General features: G+C 41.5%; 1 protein-coding gene across 14 annotated transcripts in view; it reads left to right on the forward strand.

Moving 5' to 3' along the window:
- The first annotated feature begins 9288 nt into the window (after positions 1-9288).
- BRSK2 (BR serine/threonine kinase 2) overlaps positions 9289-21796 on the forward strand; it is a 520033-nt gene continuing 507525 nt past the window's right edge. For all 14 annotated transcript variants that reach the window (XM_042478053.1, XM_042478062.1, XM_042478000.1 and 11 more), the window contains exon 1: positions 9289-9811. In XM_042478053.1, the coding sequence (XP_042333987.1) occupies positions 9709-9811 (103 nt within the window). In that variant the 5' untranslated portion in view covers positions 9289-9708. The remainder of the gene's footprint in view (positions 9812-21796) is intronic.

A 21796-nucleotide genomic window follows, 5' to 3' on the forward strand; every position in this document is an offset into this window, starting at 1 on the left:
AATAAATATAATAATAGTGGGGTTTTCTTGGCAAGATTTATTTAGAAAGGTTTTGCCATTATCTTTGCCTGAGGCTGAGAGAGTGTGAGCAAATAATCATGTCACATGACAGCAAAGAACATCGTATTACATTGTTTTGCATCTGACATTTGTCAAAACAGATATTTTAGCCTGCAATCTGGTGTTTCTGGGAGATGGTTCCAAGAGTCAGATGACTGTATGGATCCCTCACTCTGAGGGCAAACTGAGGAAGAGCTTTGACTTTGCAACCCCTGCTTTCACAGAAACATCTCCATCTTCTAAATCCCTGCTGTCTGTGCTCTAATGTCTGGAACGGTAAAATAAGTGGAGGATGGTGATATGTGGAATGAATAAACCAGGACATGTTTCATTTTGCATAACCCAATCTTCCTAGTCCCCACACATACATAAACAACAACAACAACACACAGGGAAATTCATTCTAAGCCTGGTTGTGGTGTAATTTTCCCGACATTACTTGCGACATGTACATCTAAAATTTGATAAAATGTTTAGTCCCCAAAGGCTTTAATAATAGTTAATAACTTAACTAGGTATTGAAATGAAGCCAATGACAGTGTCAATTGGGTGTCTAAGAGGATATTTTGCAGCCATTGCACCACAATGAAAAAGACCCTTTCCTGTGTCCAAGAATAATAAATAATAATAATAGAGTTTATTTATATTTCCCACCTCTCCAACAATACAATAAAATAATACAAGGTAATACAATTAATTAATTACAACAGTAAAATATACAATTATACAATTAATACAGACTATTAATACAATCCATAAAACACTAATATTGAATATATACTGTATTGCTCCCACAGGTGGGACGTAAAAAAGGGTCCACTACTGGACCCCAGTCTTCAGATTGGGATATATAGGGATTCAGGCATTGTTGGATGAGTTACATTTCCCCTGAGATCTCAGCTTCACAGCCCGGATGCCCATTTTTTTGTGGTAGCCAGGTGTGTATTTGTACAGCTAAAACTAGTGCATCAGTTATGCTTGTTCCACTCAAGATGAAATGGTTCCACAAGCCATTCTATTCCCCATCACCTTGCATGGGTGTGAGAGCTGGATGGTGGAGAAAGTGGACAGGAAAAAATAAATTCATTTGAGATATGGTACTGGAGAAGAGTGCTGAGGATACCATGGACAGCCAAAAAGACAAACAAATGGTCCTTGAACAGATTAGGCCTGAACTTGCCCTAGAAGCCAAGATGATTAAGTTGAGACGGTAATACTTTGGCCTCATCATGAGAAGGCATGACTCATTGGAAAAGACAATAATGCTAGGAAAAGTGGAAGGACATAGAAAGAGAGGAAGACTGTATGCTAGATGGTTGGACTGTATTAAGGAGGTCACAGGTATGAATTTACAGAACTTAAGCAGAGCAGTGGAGGACAGGGAGTCTTGGAGGTGTCTCATCCATTGGGTTGCCAGCAGCCAGGATTGACTCAGTTAACTACAAAAAATACAGTGTTTCATTACAACAGGGATAGCTCACAAGAAGACAGTGTTGCTAGAAAACAGCCATATCTCATTCCCAAGCTTCTGTGAGGATTGTACTAAGGTCAGCAGGGAGACAGAAGTTTGAGGTGAGTAGTAGATGACGTCCTTGTCTCTGAGAATCCAGAGGTCTTGGTAATCTAACCCTGTAAATCTACACACCACTGATGAAATTACTTTTATTTGAATAATTATATTACTAGCTCATATAAATTTATGTGATTCTGCTATTTAGCTTTTGCTCTTCTGATTTATGCCACTTTAGTATCTGGTTGTAATTACAACTAAATGCCCATGGGCATTGCTGGTCTGCTTAAGTGTCACTCTTGATATTTTTTAATGTGCTGAATTCCCTAACAGAGAGACCACTTAGGAAGGCATTAGGGTTGCCCAGGAAATGTGTAGGAAAGACTGTGTGTTCTGCAAATAAATAAATAAATAAATACAAATAATTAAAAATGCAAATCATCTGCTTTGGAAATTCCGTACAAACAAATTACTGTATGTTGCCAACTTTGCATTCCTATTCAGAAGTTAATATTAGCAAGTACAGTATCTGTATCAGCAAGCACAGTCTTCCCCTTACCTGTGGGGGATACATCCAAGACCTGCAGTGGATGCCTGAAGCTATGGATAGTACCAAACCCTATACCATTAATGTTTTTGGACCACAATTCATCCTGGGTAACTGAATCCATGGAGAACTAAACCACAGAGTGGGGTTTGGGTTGGGGAGGAGTACTGTAGTGATTTATATAACCATTTCTATTTAGTGAAAAACATTCCAGTGTCCTAGGGAACCCTTTTATCACATATCTACATCAAGATGCTGATACAGTTTTAATAAGTTCTGAGCAAGAAGATACACACAACCAGTTTCCCAAATGATTACATGTATACTAACAGTCGCCCCTCCATTTTCACAGACTTGATATCTGCGTCTATTGCCTGTTCATAGGCAGCAAACCGGGGGGGGGGGGGAGGCAAAATGGGGTGTACACCCTTGGGTGCATGCAGCCATTCAAGCCAATGGATTTTGAATATAGGTGAATTTCCATTTTTGCAGGGGGTCTGGAATGGATCTCCTGCAAAAACAGAGGGGTGACAGTACAATGTTTCCACTTTGCTGAAAGTTAGAAGGTGTCATAAGTGGGTACAGCCAGAAAAAAAGATATTTGAGGAGGCAGCCTGTTTTGTTACTTCTGGAAAAGTTTTCTCTTCTTGGATGGACCTGAGGGATAGATTTGTTTTTTCTAAAAATTTTTTTGACTTAAATGATATTTCATTTTATTTCTTGTTAGTTATTTGCCTCCTGTTTTTTGGTCTAGAAAGTTCTAGAAGGTGGCACATGTCATTTTAAAGATTAAAATACAAAAAAGTTAAAAAAAAAACAAGATAAAAACATAGAACATGAAAATGATTGCTAATATGATCCAGCAATTGGAACAAACAGTTGGAACTGCAAACTCAGGAAATGTCAAACTTAAAAGAGTTCCACAGACCCTCTGATAAAGTATAATCCGAGTTCTGTATGTAAAGACCAGCAGGCAAGGGATGGAATGATCCTCCCTCAGGATGAAATTTGATAATCTTGGAGGTAACAGCGAGCAGACCTTCTCCCAGCCAATTCTCAGTTGTTACTGCATAAATAGAGGCAGGAATTTTATGTTGTTTTGAAGCAGATATTTCAATTGCAGAAATTCCTTTGGACCCCCACACTTAAAAAAAATAAATAACACAAAATATGCCACCTTTGGTTTTTTGTGGGTTTTTCTGGCTATGTGGCTATGTAAAAGCCCGAAAAACCCACAAAAACTATGGATGCCGGCCATGAAAGACTTTGACTTTACTATGCCACCTTTAGTTGAGTGGAATTTAAAGACGGCTGTTTTGCATTGCAGGCAACCCCCTAAAACAAACAAACAAACAAACAAACAAGAAATATGGGGTGCAAGACAGTCCTAAGGCACCGAAGCATGAAAACCTCAAGGTTGTTTATAAGGATGCAATAAAGCGTTATCTGAAAATGAAGGTGAAAAGAAGGAAGTCCTGATCAAAAGAAGAAGGTGTTTTAATGTCGTTTAGGCAGTGTGTTTTGAAAAAAATGTGCATGTACTAACTCTATCATTTAAGTATATAATAAACACTTAATAAGTCTAATGTGTCTAGTTTCTCTCCCATTCAGAAGCAGCACACTGAGAAATGGGATTTAAAGCACATTTAAATTAGAAAGAAACCGCAAATATGGGAAGTTTATCACACTACGTTTCGCCAGACCAGAAATAACATGAAGATAAAGCGAAGGCAAAAAGGGAGAAAAATGGCAGCTTTCTACTTTGGATAATAATAATAATAATAATGGAGATTTATTTCTAGCCCACGCTATCACAGAGAATCTGGGTGGGTTACAGTAAAATACAACAAAGTTACAATAAAATCCAAGTTCCGAAAGTAAAAAGCTGCTGTTTTTCTCCTCTTTACGTTCGCTTAAGTTTTGCATTTTTTCTGGTCTGGCGAAACATTGTGTGATAAACTTTTTCATTTGCGGGTTTTTTCTAATTTAAATCTACTTTAAATCCCATTTCTCAGTGGGATTTCACTAGTGTGATAAGGTCTTATGAGACATATGCATGTGTGAGTTATGTTCTGCATGCCGGCCACAAAAGTCACCATTGCATAATGAACATATTCTGCTGATAGCAGTAGCAGAACAGTTGCAGACAGCATATTAATTTGTGCCATCTGCTTACAAGTGCACACTGTGCACTGTGGTTGCGCATTCTATTCTTTGCATTGTGATTCTGTTTCATATACATTCCATTGTGATTGTGCATCTTATCCTTTGCATTGCCACTGTGCTTTCTATACACTGCATTGTGACTATGTACTGAAGTTGTGCATTCTGTATTTCCCATTGTGGTTGTGCATCAGACAGTGGCATCTAATCATTGATATGTGTTGTGAAATGTTGTATAATGCTGTCATGGGGTATATCCACATGCAGGTATTTACACTATGCTAAGGGCTAGCATGGTATAGTGGTTTGAGAGTTGGATTATGACTCTGGAGACCAGGGCTGGAATCCTGGCTTGGCCACTGAAATCCACTGGGTGACCTTGGCCAAGTCACACTCTCTCAGCCTCAGAGGATGACAATGGCAAACCCCTTCTGAAGACACTTGGCATGTATTCCCATGATAAAAAAACCTTGAAGGCACACAACAACAACGGGATGTTGGATTGAGACCAATATCTGGGACCAAGACTGGGCCAATATCAGTTTTGAAACTATTCATTTTTTCAACTGCACATTTTGTGTCCAACTGCAAACTAACAAACAAACAAACCCCTGAATAGAGGGACCTGAAACAAAATGTCCAAGTGTGGGCATAATGCACAAAACAAGACAGTCTTTAAGGCTTATAGTGCTAAGGCATGTTGGACTTTATTTGGGACTAGGAAACAATTTTCACCTCAGATAGAGTGAGATCATCTAAAATGGTTGCTTGTTTTGATCTGTAGTCTGTGCTACTGCTCACAAGATGCTTTAACAGATTAAAAAAAATCTGTAGTACTTGATAATGATAAAATAATAATAATAATAATAATAATAATATTTATTTCTATACGCCCGGTGGCAAAGCCAATCTGGGCGGTGAACAACATAAAAATTTACAGAATAAAATAAACATAATATTTATACTCCCTTCCCCCCCTTAAAAATTATTAAACACTTAAATGTATTAAAATGGGACTATAACAATATATAATTATACTATCCTAAACTAAATGCCAAAACCCCCAGCAATCCTCACCATCAGGGGATGGGGCCACGAGAGGAATAAGGGAAATCAGGGAACCCGGGAGCCTGGGCCGGGAAAAAAATTTAATCTGGAAAGGCCTGCCGGAAGAGATCCGTCTTGACAGCTTTTTTAAAGCTGTCTAAAGATGTTAACTGACGGATCTCATCCGGCAGGTCGTTCCAGAGCTTAGGGGCGAGAATAGAGAATGCCCTCTGAGAGGTAGCTGCAAGCCTAGATTTTGAAGGCTGCAGCAAATTCCTCCCTGAGGAGCGGATATCGTAGCTTTATTTTTATTTTATTTGTTGTTTGCTATATTCTATTATTTAATTTTAATAAGTATTAATATGTATTATGTTAATTTATCTTAGTAGAATGTATGCCTTAGGCAGGTTTATTTTATTTTATTCTATTTTAACTGATCATATATACAGCACTGTGTAAATTTACAGCGCTCTATAAATAAAGCTCAATAATAATAATAATAATAATAATAATAATAATAGCAGTCTCTTTGAGCTTGCTAAGTATGGTGAGCAGGATGAGGATAGACTGCTGTTGTCATGTCTGGTTGTGTCCTTAGCAATATCATGCTATACTGTTTATAGTGTTATTATTCCACTTTCAACTCCAGAATTTACAGGAGGCAGCCATAGCAGCTAAAGTGGAATTATAGTGCTGTAACGGTGTAGGGTAATAGACCACTTTTAATGTTTGTTTGTTTTCTTTAACAAGTCGTTATGATGCATGCTCTCTTTTATGATGTGTTCAGGGACATAGCCATGTTAGTCTGGAATTAGGGTTGCCATAACTGTCTACCTCCAAACTGGGACAAATGTAGGACAAATGTAGGCCCAAATGTAGGACATATTTTGTAAATGGAGGACACGAACAACTAAAAAAAAATTCAAAAAGCATTAATATAAACATATGCTTCTTAGGCATGCTCAGAATGGAGGACATTTTGACATTCTTACTGGATAGAAGTTTGGGATGTAGCTTTGTGTGGTGGACTAGGACTCTGGAGACCAGGGTTCATTTCCCTGCCTATTGGGTGACCTCAAGCAAGTCACACTCTCTCAGCCTCCTCAGCAGAAAGCCATGGCAAAACTCTTCTGAACAAGCAAACCCCAGGATAGGTTTGCTTTAGGGTTTCCATATGGTGGAAAACAACTTGAAGGTAAACAGTAGCAAAGAATAACTGAATACTGTACCTTTAAGTGCAGTGCAGGGGCCTGCATGGTGTAGTGGCCTAGGACAATAGGAGACTAAGGTTCAAATCCCAGCTCGGCCATGGAAACATACTGGGTGATTTTGGGCAGCAAGTCACACTCTCTCAGCATCTATAGGGTCGCCATAAGTTGGAAAGGAGCTGAAGGCACACAACAACAATAACAACAACAACAGAGCCAGAGGAGGAAGAAGGGGTAGAAGAAAAATGAAGGAGAAGGAGAAAGAAGAAAAGGAGGAGAAAGAAGAAGAATAGGAAAAAGATAAATAATAAGAGGAGGAAAAGGGGAAGAAGAAGAGGAGGAAGAAGAAGAAGGAAGAAGAAGAGGAGGAAGAGGGAAAGAAGAGGAGGAGTAGGAGAAAGAAAAAGAGGAAGAGGGGAAGAAAAAGTAGAAGAGGAGGAGGAGGAGAAGAAAAATAAGGAGAAAAAAAAGGAGGAGGAGGGCGGCAACAGAGGGCCCAGTCCCACCCCAAACAGCAGAGCCGCCGGCCACCTCACTCTCCACCATCACCTCGCTCTTGCGCGCCCAGTGTACACAGGGCTAAATGAAGGAGGAGAGGCTCAAGCTCCTCCTCTTCTTGAGGCTGGCCAATTGGGGGCAGGCAGGCTGCCCCCTGCCAGCACTCACACAGGCTCCTGTGCTTGCACTCGCCATTAGGCAGGGGTGAGAGGGAGCCTGGAGCCCCAGGCCCCCGGGAAAATCAGGGAAGCAGGACAGGACCGTGCCTAACCCTGAAAAACCGGGAAAGTCCCACTAATTCGTGGGATATGGCAATCCTATCTGGAATGTCATTATGAAAAGGAGACTGGCAGCACCTTTGTGACTAACTGTGTGGAAGAAGTTGTAGTATAAGGTTTTTGCAGACTTGGCCTATTTCCTCAGACACATCTAAGGAACTAGACCAAGGTGGCATCTGCACTGCAGAAATAATGCAGTTTGACACCACTTTAACTGCCATGGCTTCATGCTATGGACTCCTGGGCTCTGTAGTTTTTGAGATATTTAGTCTTTGCCACTCTGAGAAAAGTACAACAAAACAGCCCAAATCCACGATATATGTATGGCGCCAACAGGTATCCCTGTTTTGTGGGATGCTGTGGTCTTTGGTTTTGTATAGCTTATCTACCATGCCCACCTGACATAATGGTTTGAGTGTTGGACTAGGATTCTGGAGACCAGGGTTCGAATTCCTCCTTGGTCATAGGAATCCATTGTGTGAGCTTGGGGCAAGTGACACTCTGTCACCTTCAGAGCATAGCCATGGCAAACCCTCTCTCATGAAACTTGCCAAGAAGAAAAACCTATGATAGGGTCACCATCAGTCAGAAATGATGTGAAGGCACACCACCACCATAACAATCCTAACAATGGTGGTCCTTTGGCCTCATCAAGGCACAAATGTTTGACCACTACAGGTACCCTTGTTGTGTGGGATGCAATGGTCCTTCCCCTCTCTATGGCCATGGTCAAGTCCCACACTCTTGGCCTTAGAGAAGGCTAGAGCAAACCCTCCTCTGAAGCAACTTGCCAAAAAGAAAACCCCATGCCAGGGTTTCATAAGTTGGGAACAATTTGAAGGTGCACAGTGTGGTCAATAGCTGGAAAGACTCTGTGATAAAAGCAGAGCCAGTGTGGTGGAGTGATTTGAGTATTGGAGTATGACTCTGGAGGCCAGGGTTCGAATCTCTGCTTGGCCATGGAGCAGTCAAGTAGACCACAAGTTGGACATGAGTCAACAGTGTGATGTGGCAGCTATAATAGGTCAATGCAATTTTAGGCTGCATCAATAGAAGTATAGTGCCTAGATCAGGGGAAGTAATAGTGCCACTCTATTCTGCTCTGGTCAGGCCCCACCTGGAATATTGTGTCCAGTTCTGGGCACCACAATTTAAAAAGGATGTGGAGAAACTGGAGCATGTCCAAAGGAGGGCGACTAAAATGGTGAAGGGTCTGGAAACCATGCCCTATGAGGAAAGACTTAGGAAGCTGGGGATGTTTAGCCTGGAGAAGAGAAGGTTAAGAGGTGATATGATAGCCCTGTTCAAATACTTGAAGGGATGTCATGTTGAGGAGGGAGCTGGCTTGTTTTCCGCTGCTCCAGAGACTAGGACCCTGAACAATGGATGCAAACTGCAGGAAAAGAGATTCCACCTCAACATTAGGAGGAATGTCCTGACTGTTCAACAGTGGAAGACACTCCCTTGGAGGGTAGTGGAGTCTCCTTCTTTGGAAGTCTTTAAGCAGAGGCTGGATGCCCATCTGTCAGGGATGCTTTGAGAATTCCTGCATGGCAGAAGGGGGTTGGACTGGACGGCCCTTGTGGTCTTTTCCAACTCTATGATTCTGTGTAACCCTCTGGGTGACCTTGGGGCAAGTGACACTCTCTCACCCTCAGAGGACCCCCCCCCCTCTGAAGAACCTGCCAAGAAGAAAAAACCTCTCAGAGGGTCACTCTAAGTTGGGAAGGACTTGGAAGCCCAGCCCACTAAAAGAAGAGAGGTATGGAGAATGTGGCTGGAGTGGAGGGCTCCTTTGCTCTATGGCCACAAGGCTCCTCCTTTCCCTGGGCTTCCCCGCCTTAATGGCTAAGGCAAGGTGAAGGATGGAGGGGGCGGGCTCAAGAGGCGGAGGTGTGCCCGGGGATTGGCTGCTTGTGCTGTCAGTCGAAGCAGGAGGGCCCCCGCTCTTCCGCTGCTCCTGGAGAGCTTTGGGAGCGCAAAAGCCAGGCGCCAGGAGCGCTGAGGAGGAGGTGGACCAGCACCATGCCTCTCCTCCGGCGGGGCTCTTAAGGCTCTCCTTCTTCCCCTTCCCTTGCAGCTCACCCTTTCAGCAACTGAGGAGAGAGAGAAAGGTGAGGAAAGCACTGACTCCTCAGCCGAGACTGGGACCAAGACTGGGCACAAAAAAGAAGACGACGACGACGACGACGAGGAGGAGGAGGAGGAGGCTGGGAAGCAGGCGCGCGCTCCATCCCCACAGCTCTCCAGCTCTTCTTGTGTCTCGCGCGCAGGGGAGCGCAAGGACCTCCTGCAGCAGCAGCAGCAGCAGCAGCAGCCAAGAAGGGGGCTCCCCTCGAGCAGTGCATTCCCTCCTTTCCCTTCCCTTCCCTTCCCTTCCCTTGGTGGAGGAGAGAGATGACATCCACGGGGAAAGAAGGCAGCGGGGCTCAGCAGCAGCAGCACGCGCAGTATGTGGGACCCTACCGCTTGGAGAAGACCCTGGGCAAAGGCCAGACAGGTGGGTCCCTGCCTCCTCGGGGCCCAGGCAGAGAGAGGGGGAAGAGGAGCCCTCAGGTGGACTGGCGCCCAGGGAGTTGCTGCTGTGGCAATGGAGGTCTCTCTCTCTCTCTCTCTCTCATCTCCCCCATGCACTGCTTATCAGTATTATTTTGGAAGGGGGGTTCAGTGTGTCTTTGGGTCGCTTTGTGTGGCGTTGTGGCGGGGGACCCTCGAAGTGGGGAGAAAGGGAGGATGGCAGCCAGCTGCTGGTGGGGAAGGAGATGGGAGATGCTCCGCCGCTTGGGATGCTGCTGTGGGCTCAGTGCACCACTTGGGTTGCCTTGGCAAGGGAAGGGAAGGAGAGCAAAGGGAGGAAGGAAGGAAGGGAAAAAAGCCGACCACAACTCGCATCCCCTTGGCCTGAGAGGCCCCCACAGCAGAGATTGGGGGCCCCTAGCAGTGTGTTTGTGACCTCGTGATTGAAAAGGGTGTAGTCCTCAAGGTGCAGCTGGCTAGGGGCGATGTGGGGTGTTGAGGTATGTGTCTGAGGGGAGAGAAGGTGTCCAATGGGAGCTATAGCACTGTCCTTTGGAAAGCATCCCCAGATGGAGGAAAGAGAAAAGTCATTGGGAACAACGAAAGAGAACCCTGCAACCTGTCTCTACCTGCATTGTTGTTGTTGTTGTTATTTTGATTGTTGTTCTAATCGCTGCCTCTCTCCGGCTCACTGGAGTTCTTGCATGCTCTGCTTGTGGTCGGTGGCTCTTCTCAGTTGTTGTTGGAAAGGAACAATGGCAAAGGAGGAGAATTTGGGGGAGCAGGTGCTTTTGCCCGGCCTGACATAATGATTCGGTCCCTTCAGTGCCTTCATGGTTTGGACTGGCTGGTTGTTTGCGTTGGTAGATTCACTTCAAGGGCAGGAGAGCTGGAACTGCAAAGAGAGAAGCATTGTAAAAAAGAAAAGAAAAGAAAAATGTCAGATCTCTAACGGCCAGGTTTTTCTGTGTTTCCAGGTTTTCACCTTTCTTTTGGTAACAGGTGTAAGGAAGGATTCTGGCCTGAACACCAGATTTCAATAGGCAACCCTAGACATGGATTTCAATCTCTCTGTCTTAACATTTTTAGAGGGGGGGAGGGCTGGGGCATGGATACCCACCAAACCCATCTTCTCTGAGGCTCCTGGGTGTGAAAGTGTTGGGCATTATGGTGGGGCAATAAAACATGGTGCATTGTGTTTTGCTTTTGCTTTTCTTTCTTTTTTTAAAAAAGACAGCCTAGCTTTGCCCATCTGTTGTCTAAAGGATTTAATAGGCGTTTCCATCTCCAGCTGCTGCCTCTGAGCTGCCTGCTTTCTTGCTGCCTTGCATGGCAGCAGCTCTGCAGTCCCCGCAGTTTTCTTAGGGACTGAGTTGAAATCCAGATCTTTCTGTGAAAGGGGGCCAAGCTTTTCTGTAGTGATTGATTGCAGACCCCCCTCCTTCATCCTCCCCCTGAAACCCCATAGCAACCGTTTGTAGATTGGAATGGTTATGGGAATGGCACAGCTTTAACATGGAAAGGGACTCCTATTCAGTTTATCCTCCTTCTCCTCCATATACTGCAGTGGTTTAATGCACCTGCTCACCTTTATTTTCCACAATGCTAAGTTTGAAAAAAGGAAGATTTTTTTTCTCACCAAGGTGATGCACAGTAAAATGTATCTTGAATAGGATACAAACAAATAAAACTCCGATCAAAACAACTGCAGTGTCGTAGTGATCTGATAAAAATGCTCTATCCAGAGGTAATCCATTGCCATATTGGCTGGTGGCTGTATAAGGGACCTTATCCTCATCATGTATCAGCAATCTCCCTCTCTGCCCGATGTGTATGTTCCTGCAAATGGAGCACCATTATACTACATTTCAGGCTGCCCCTATGTGGTTTTATTCTTTTCTTTTCTCACAGGCAGGTCCTACTGAGTTCAACAGAACTTGAAGCTAAGTAAGTGAGCAGAGAATTGCAGCCTTTGGGTCCAAAGCACATGGTGTGGTATTATGTTCCTACAGGGTTAGCTGCAATTTCCCCTCCTCCTCCCATTGCTAATCTTCCTATCTTCCTCCTAAGAGATTAGGGGGAGAGAGAGAGAGAGTGAGAGGCTGCTGTGTGCACCTCTGTGTGTTTGTGTGTGTTGAGAGGTTTGCATCTGAGTGGTTTTGGAGCTCTCTGGGAAACTGAACTGGAGCAAAGATGGTTCTTAATGATTTCACTTCTAATCATAGCTGGGCCTCTGCTGTTTCTGGTCATGTACACACACAGTCTGGTGATAGAGAGACAGCAGTTAAAAGCCTTAAAAAGATCTGTCAGGTTTTGGCAGCAGTCTTCTTGATGTTTATTTGGGAGTCAGCCTTACTAAACTAAGTGAGACTGTGCAAAAGAAGACATGTATAGAAGTGGAATATTTGGGAATGATGAATGTAGTAGGTGTTTTCATTTTTGATCAGATTGAAAAGAACCAGTTGTAAAACTGAATATTGCAGTCTGGTTCCATTACTTCAGTGTTTCTTCTAGAGTGAGAGGGGAAGCTTTTGGTGGGAGAGAGTTAGACCATCCGGATGTTACAGACTCTATAACCTTGTTACGCTGAAGCAGCAGGTAATTCAATAAAGTTGTGTAGATATTCTGCAACCACAACAGTGCTGTGATGAATGAGATCATAGGCAAGATGGGGAATGGAGGTTGGTTGTGCTTCTCCAAAAGGTAATGTGTTCAAATGCAACACAACTCAAAGGATATCCTGTTATTAGGAGTAAGTTTGATCATAACTTCCTCTCTTCTCCTCCCGCAGAAAAGAAAAAAAACTTGATTTCTATTAGGAAGCTCAACATTAATCTCAGCTGTTTAAATGATTACACAAACTGGGCAGAGGGGTGCCCATCTGCTTTACTGTAAAATTTGAGATACTTTTGAAGATCAAAAGCAAACATATTGGGAAAAACAGTTGTGGCCCCTGCTTACAGCATCCTTGCAAAGAAAAGAAAAGAGGACTTTCAGGTGTCATCTTAACTTTGGCTAGCATTTTTCAAAGCCTTAAAATGCTGGTGACCTTAATGAGAGTGAAACTAGAAATGTTTGCAGACAAGCCCCCTCTGGCTTCTGCAAAGGAGCCCAGATGCTGTGTCTGTGCTATCAGTGGAAGCTGGTGACATCTGGTCCTGGATATGTAAAACTGACCTGGCAAAACACACTCACGATGCGTTTCAAAGGCCTGGGTGATGACTGTGCTGATTCTCATTCAAAGCAGGGGAAGCAAAGCTTGTCCTGAGGAGCCTCTAGAGCTGGCACATCAGGCTTGCAGAAAATGATTGATGTCACAAAGGGAGGATTATGGCCTCCTGCTTTCAAAAGCAAGAGGGGGGAACTGAGCAAAAGGCTGCAAAACATTTGCATACAGCCTTTCCATAATATGGGCAGTGTAGCAAGAGCTGGGGGAAGAAATTCTTAATAATGCAGTGTAAGAATTCCATGCATGTATAATTAAATTAGGCTGCTGTAGTAAGACAATTGCCTGTTTGTTATTGTATAAGGCAGAGTTCAAGGGGGTTCTACTATTGTTTCCTAAAACTGGACATGTAGAATATGTGTTCATTGGGGAGAGGAGGGGCTGGAGGGGGAAGATGCATGAAGTAATGCAATAATCTAATGATCACATTTGTAAAATTTTATTATGAGGAAACAGCTTTGAAAATACCTACAACAACAAATTGTATACAAAGGAATGGTATATATTTTGCTGAATTACACTGTTGCTTAGTTAATTATGGGAGGTTTGCACTGTAATTAACAGTAATGAACGAAAAGGATGTGCTTTTGTGTTTGTAGTAACACACCAGGAAGCACTTGTACTTAGATAACAGATCAGTTGTGAAGACAGAAGCACAAAAAAGAAGATTTATTATGCAAATGAAACCAAATCCTGTTTGATTTGCTGGGTATAATTTGTGAGGGATTTTTCTATTTTGTTTTTGTAGGTTTTTTTTGGATGAAGCCAATATTTTATGTATGTCAACCCTTTAAATAATTTTATTTAAAATTAGCAATAGTTCTGCATTACTGTTTATCTTACTCACAACTCTGTTCCTGTTTGAAAGACCAGCCTTCCCAAATATTAAACAAAATAAGGTGAAGTGCCATGTGTTGTGAGGCTGCACTCATTTAACTATTGGTACATCTCATCCTAGACCATTCTGTGGCAATAATAATAATAAAATGTATTTATATTTTCCTGCCTCTCCCAGGTGGATTGAGGCAAGATTACAGCCCAACAGTAACAGTAAAATACAAAAATAAAACATATAATTTCAAACATTAAAACAGTTAAAAACAGTACAGTCAACATTTATAAGACAAAATATTCTGATCCTGGATAGAAGAGCGAATGATGTCGTTACAGAAGATTGGGTGGATAGGCTTGCCAGAAGAGATCCATCTTAACTGCTCTCTTGAAACCCTCCAAGGAGGTAATAAGACAGATCTCTTCAGGTTGTTCAGTAGTTTAGGAGCCAATGAGGTAAAGGTTCTTTGGGAAGTTGAGACCAATCTGGTTGGATGTGCTTCCTGCAGATTTTTCCCAGAGGTTCTGAGAGTGCGGGGCGGATTATACAGGGAGAGGCGTTCTTTTAAGTAACTCGGGCCTGAACCATGTAGGGCTTTATAGGTGATAACCAACACCTTGTATTGTGCCCAGAAGTTAATAAGTAGTCAATGAAGATCTTTCAAAATAGGTGTTTTTAACTGTTTTAATGCTTGAAATTATATGTTTTATTTTTGTATTTTATTGTTACTGTTGGGCTGTAATCCTGCCTCAATCCACCTGGGAGAGGCGGGAAAATATAAATACATTTTATATTTCGAAGAACCAGTAATCCTAGCATCTCATCTCCCAATCTAATCCTGTATCAGCCTGGTTTCGGGCCTTCTTATGGAGCAGAAACTGTGTCATGCAGGCCCCGAATGACTTTTGCTGAGGACAGGCATGGAAAGTGTGACTGTTTTGATTCTCTTGGCCCCAACAGTGGTTTTTACTACTATTACTCCTTCTATGCTATTGTGATGTTTGACTGGACAGAGAAGTGAGGATACTGCTTTGTGGTTGTTCCATTCCTTTATTTCACAGAGGTTGCAGAGAGTGGTGGTGGGGATAATCAGGTCTTTGCCTACACAACCAAGGGGGCAGTCTCCCTGTGCCTGTATATACATCAACATGGACTGCAAGTATCCTCTGAGGAAAGAAGAGAAAGGGGAAGTTTGCATTTAACCCCCTGTTTAATATCTTCAGATGCAGCAAATGTGATCTCATAAAAATGATGGTCCTCCATGTATTACAGGTTCAAAATATTAGTTGCTCTACTGTGATCTAAAATAAACCAGAGCGCTTCACTCATTTCTTCTATTTCTCATTCAGATCTTCATATATTGATTAAGCTGTAGGCAACATAGCAGCTCCAGGAGAGGGAGACATTTGGTGACTCTTGGTAGTCCTGAAATACACAGATATCCATAAGACCTTGTGGAAGGGAATGATAGGGATACAATCTCAAATCAGCTTCAAAAGAATTCATGGCCACAGAATGTTGACTGATTGACTAGAAGGGGGCCCCTGACAAGTGGGTTGTAGAACAAAATAGAGCAGAACGCTTGGAAAGTGAAGACAAAGAAAGAGATGGATAAATATAAAAAGTGAGAAATGAACCGTCTCATTTTTGCATTTAGATCTTTATTGCCATGGAAGAAGCAAGAGCTGTCCATAGAAATCAGTGGATAAATTAAAGATGTTCAAGTAGCTGGGACTGGCACAACTGTGTCCACCTTGCCTTATTCCACCCAACCCAAGAAACTTCTAATGGAGCTGTATAAAACTGAAACTCAATGAGCACAGAATGCCAACTGACTGTTGCAGGAAAAGAAGGCATGGGGAAATGGTGGTAGGAGAGGCACAATGTTGTCATGAGCCATGCTGCGATTATGTAACAAGCTCACAGAGAATTGAGCAAGCTATTCAGTGAGTAGAAGGACAACATAAGAGACTGAAATGAAAAGGAGAAATGTTACGAAATTGTCCAAGAAAATCATAGGAGAGTGTTATAAATAAGGCAGTTCTGAAGTACTTCAGGTATTGTTGTTGGAAAACTAAGGTAATGCTGTTGTCACTCACTTGAAATAATATGTTAAAAACAGTTGTCGTGTTAGATCAGTACACTAAGAAAAATAAAGATGGTAACTTCAGCAATAGTAGCCATATGTTTTTCAGAGTTAATTCTGTGTCTGTTAAACAAATGGAAGTGCCTTGAATTTAGCTGTAAATTGGCTTGTCTGGGAAGAGAAACTATTTAATTCGGAACAAGTAATCTGTGGTATTGCATTGTTTGCCTTTGTGGATTGGTGGGTTATAAACAGTGCAGTAACCCTAAATACAATTTATTTTAAACAATAAAGGAAATCCACCCCCATTATTTCATATGTGCATGCACAACATTTTTGTACTATTGAGGACAACTTTTGGAGACACTCCCTGGGTTGGGGCCACTCACAGACCAAAATAGGCTCTCTGGCTAGCCATCCCCCCCCCCCCCCCCCTTCTGTAAGAGCACACTATACTGACTGAGATCTTGTGCATTCTGTCCCACTTGCTTGACATTGCTCTGGAAACACAAATCAACACATTTTTCTGCTAAAAGAATCATAAGGGGTGTTCCCTCCCTCATGAGTACAGTGACTCATGATTCCAGATAATCTGCTCAATGAATTTAAAATTTCTTTCTTACATGGAACATTGGGAACCAGATGTCGATTCCCTCAATGTTATTTGTAATTTGAATTTATCTATAACTCTTCCCCACCCCAACCCATATTCTACAGCCTAATTCTGGTGCATTTCAATCCACTGTAGAATTGTGTGCTTTCTAATGATTGGCTTCTTACCTGATGTGACATTGCTTTAACATTTGGTTGGTTGAGCATTAAGGTTCTTCCTGTATTTCATATACACTGGCTACATTCCAGAGACCATCAATGGAGGAGAGGACTGTATCCTCAAGTACTCTTCAAAGAGTTCTTTAGTTTTGATAATAACAATATGTTCAGGGGAGAAAGTGGGAGTTTAAATTCATCATCCTACCTAATTTCCCCAACAAACTGATGGGTTCTGTCAAAGATAACTGCATTTGTGTGAATTTAACTACAGTGTGGATGAACTCAGGTCAGGCCTGGGGTTCTGGGTGTTTCCCACCCCCACCCCAACCCATGGAAGGCTTCATAGCTCAGTGGCAAACCTCTGGCTTTGTATGTACACAGTTTAGTCCTTGTGATGAACACCTGATGTTAAAGGATATGAGATATCATGGGGGGGGATACATTCTACCCACTTCTTTAAATAGAATAAGAGAACCTGTACCCTTCACATGTTGATAGACTTGAATTCTCATCAACCATAGCTGGCCTGTACAGAAGCACAATGGGGGTTATAGGTCTTCAATATTTGGAGAGGTGGAGGCTTCCTGATCTTGCATCAGACTGAGCTGTTCTCAGTTGGAATGGACAAAACTTACTGGACTAAATGTATCTTTGAATCACAGTTAGAGTAGGCCCCTTAAATCCATAGGCATTTAGGGATTCAACACTTACATAGTTCTATCAGTTTCTGGGGTTTACTCAGGTGGGGGAGGGCAATAATTACATTTAGGCCTGTGTGTTCATTTGTGTTCATTCTTCTTACATTCATAGTCCCAATGTGGCCAAGATCCATTCATGACTTCTTATTTCTGGACTCAACCGTTATTCGATTAGATAACTAAATTGATTTATTTTTACTTTGTGCTACTGAAGATTAATACATAAAGGGCCAGTCAGAAAACTAGAGAATTAATATTTAATACAAACATTTATTCATATCAATATTCATCAAATGTTTGAAATGGTTTTTATTTTAAGTTTCTCTGTATTGATTTGGTTATGAATCATTGGTTTGTGACTTAACATCATGAATAATTGGTATATGATTTAACTGTAATGGTGAGATGTGACAGTTTTATCTATTTTTCTTTTATACTATTTAAATACACAAACTATTATGAGAGAAATTCATGTTTGTGCCTTGCCTGAGTCCCATGAATCACATGTGTGCAGCCTAGAATTGGTATGAAATAAAACTTTCCTGCTTCACAGGACATGTACAAGACATACATATTGTCATGCCTTTTATTGTCATCATCACTCTACCACTATTAATTTGACTTATATCCTCCCTTTTCTCCCATGATTGGGATTGATAGCAGCTCATAATACGATTAAAACAGAAATAAAAACAGACATAAGTTAGTAGAAACAAAGACAGAATGAAAAGTTATAATACTAAAATGCAATTAAACAAGGAATAGTGTCAAAATCCTATCTAGTTAAACAAGAGTGAGCCAGCATACTGTAGTAATTTGAGTGTTGGACTGTGACTCAGGAGACCAGGGTTTGATTCCTGGCTCGTCCTGAAACCCATTGGTTGACCTTAGACCAGTCACATACTCTCACCATCAGGAGAAGTGGCAAACCTCCTCTAAACAAATCTTGCCTCATGATAGGTTTGCCTATAGGGTTGCCACAAGTCAGAAATTACTTGAAGGCACACAACAACAACAACAACATTTAAAAGACATTTTCTAAACAGCCAGTCAATTGCTATAGGTTTGTCAGTGGGTGGAAGAACAACAGGGAAGTGCCCTGCAACAGTGAGTTCCACAGTTTATGAGCAACCACTGAGAAGGTGCCTTCTTGGGCTGCTAACAAACAGGACTGACAGGATTGAGAGAAGGGTTTCACATTGTGATCTCAGATTCTGGGTAAATTTATGTGGGAAAATCTGGCCATTCAGATAGCCTAGACATAGTCCTTTATATACACTATAACTAGTGTTAGCCACAAAGAAGACAGAAGCTTGGCTTCTGTTTATTTAAAGCAAAATGTTTGGACCATTATTTTATTCATCACATGATCATGATCCATCATTGACCCTGAGCAAATGTACTCATGATCTCCTGCTCTTGTGTTTTGCCAGATAATAAAAGAATAATAATTAGAAGTGCTAGTGGACTAGCGGGAGAAGATAAAAATGTAAATATAGAAATACAAAGATATAATCGTGTTTGTCTGTAGAATCAGTACGTAGAGAGATTTGTAGCACCTTTGGGACTTACTGAAAGAAAGAAATTTGTAGGATGAGCTTTCGTAGACTTCAGCCTACTTCCTCAGATACATCTGAGGAAGGTTAGTCTCAAAGGTGCTACAAGATCTCTCTACATATAGAAATACAGGTTGAGTATCCTTTACCTGGAATTCCAGAACTCAGAATTGTCCACATAGGTGTCTGAGATAGTAACACTTCTGGGTCCTGATGGTTCAGTGTACACAAATGTTGTTTCATGCACAAAATCATTACAAATATTATGTATAGAATTACTTTCAGGTGATGGGTATAAGGTATATACAAAAGATAAATGAATTTTATGTGTAGACTTGGGATCTGTCTCAGGATATCTCATTATTCAAGTACAGATATTCCAAAATCTGAAATCCAAAACACTTCTGGCCCCAGGCATTTTGGATAAGGGATACTCAACCTGTATGAGTTTCAAATAGTTTGGGAATCTGCAACTGCTTCCATGATTTGATGGACACCGGCTGTTGTGCCATGGAAATGTAACATAAGACAAGGATTTATTTACTACCTGTGCAGCTTGTAGACCAAGCAGGACTTCTGCTGCAGGGAGATGCTCCTCTTAATCCATGGCCACAGCTAATTTACATACTTTAGTGGAAGCATCATGTGCAAAACAATTTATTCAGAGGACAGAAAACCTATATAAGCTAACCTCTTTGTTAATAATAATAATAGCAATAACAATAAAACTTTATTTATATACCACTTTTCCAGCAAGATCAAAACGGTTTACAGATTCAGTTAAGACAAACATATCATGTCATAGCACAATAGAATTCCAACTACAGATACAAATCCAATAAATATTTTAAAAAACAATATATAAAAACAGTCCTAGAGTCTATTAGTCGTAAGTAAACATCTTGAGGTAAAACTTCTATTAGGGAATAGTTTTCTTTATAAAGAGTCAGGAGGGTATGCTAGCCGGAAGAGATAAGTTTTCAGCGCCTTCTTAGCTAAGGTGAATCTCTTCTGGGAGTTTATTCCAATGCATAGGAGCTGTTGTTGTAAATACTCTTTGGTGAGTTGCTACCAGTCTCACCTTGGGGTACTCGAGTAAGAGCTTCCCTGTTGTTCTGAGTGTGCGGGGCGGATTGTGTGGGGAGAGGCGCTCCCTCAAGTAACTTGGGCCCAAGCCATGTAGGGCTTTATAGGTAATAACCAACACTTTGCATTGAGCCCGGAAGCTAATTGGCAGCCAGTGAAGAGATCTTAAAACAGGTGTTACGTGGTCCGACCTTGAAATTCCAGCAACCAATCTGGCTGCAGCATTTTGAACTAGCTGAAGCTTTTGAACCTGGTACAAAGGTAGCCCCATATAGAGCGCATTACAGAAATCTAAGCGAGAGGTTACCAGTATGTGTACTACGGTTTCAAGATCCTTGTTAGGGAGAATTTGATTTATAGCCAAAAACATGGCTGTACAATTTTGCTGTATTATTTTTCACTTTCTAGAACAACTCTAGAAATCTTAGGTTGGTGATATTCTAACAGAAAATTTCCATTATAAACCAATATGAAAATTTAGGTTACTATTGGTGTTAGTGCAATTCTCAGTTCATTATTTGTATGAAAAAGAAGAAAAATTGTGGTAAGAATAGTTAACTTCTGGATGAACAATCAAGGAGTATGGCACAGACTATAGATGGCCAGCAATCTGGTTGATGCCCATTAATAACTAGACCTTGAGGTTTTGACACTCTCAAAAAGAAACTGAATGAATTTTTATATAACCCCCCACCTTCATAACGACATGCTAGGATTGCAGGTATGATTGTATTTTCAATAAAGTGTTTCACTTTTTAATTTATTTAACTTTTCAGAGCTTAGTAGAAAACTATTTTCAGACATCCATTTAGTAAATGTGCTTCTAGTTGCCTGCACAATTTATCAACAACGGTCTCCCTATCTCCTGAGGCTCTGGCCATTTGTAACACTATGGTTTTGCAATACAAGCTTTCATGGGAGTAAAAAACGAATATATGTTTTTGTGTGCGTTTCAGTACTGTGAGACAAACCCACTTAAGAGCCAGCAGTTTTGCAGGTTTGCTTTGGAATGCCCATGAAAGCTCACAAAAACCTAATTTCTCCAGCAGGTTAATTGCAGTGCTTTCTGATTGGTGTATACACACACACACATGTAGAAAGTTCAGAAGCTGCCTACATGTAGACTATTAAAAGCGAATAGAACTGTGTTTCCTAATATATCAGGTAACTAATGAGGCATCGAAAACTTAAACCTGGTGGAACCTTTCTCCCATTGCTTGGATTTTTAATTTCAAGGGAATAGCCCATGGCACTGACATAAGTGCCAGAACATGCAGACTGCCTTATATTGAGCCATATCATTGTTCAATCTAGCCAATATTGTCTGCTGGGTTGTGGAATGTTTGGCCAGTGATAAGGGACTATGAGGATGTTCCCACTTAAGATTTGAAATGATTTAAAATACAACGTTTTTAATAAAATCGATTCAAAATAACACTGTTCTTATCCCGCTATCCGAATCGCTTTATTCATCGTTCCCATCTGGTTATTTAAATCGAAGTTTTTACCTGCAAGCGTTCCTACTTGGCATGAAATTGGTGTTTAAATAAAGCGATTCTTCTCCTCCATACCTTATTTGGAGCTGTCAATCAATAGTACGTCAGAATGACGTAACGTTAATCCGGAATATTTGGAAGCGATTTATCTTTTGGCATCGTTTCCATTTCATTGACAGCCAGGGAGAACCCCTTCAGAGAGCCCAGAGATCAATGG

This window comes from Sceloporus undulatus, chromosome 1, assembly GCF_019175285.1.
Source record: "Sceloporus undulatus isolate JIND9_A2432 ecotype Alabama chromosome 1, SceUnd_v1.1, whole genome shotgun sequence".
In the NCBI taxonomy this organism is placed as follows: Eukaryota; Metazoa; Chordata; class Lepidosauria; order Squamata; family Phrynosomatidae; genus Sceloporus; species Sceloporus undulatus.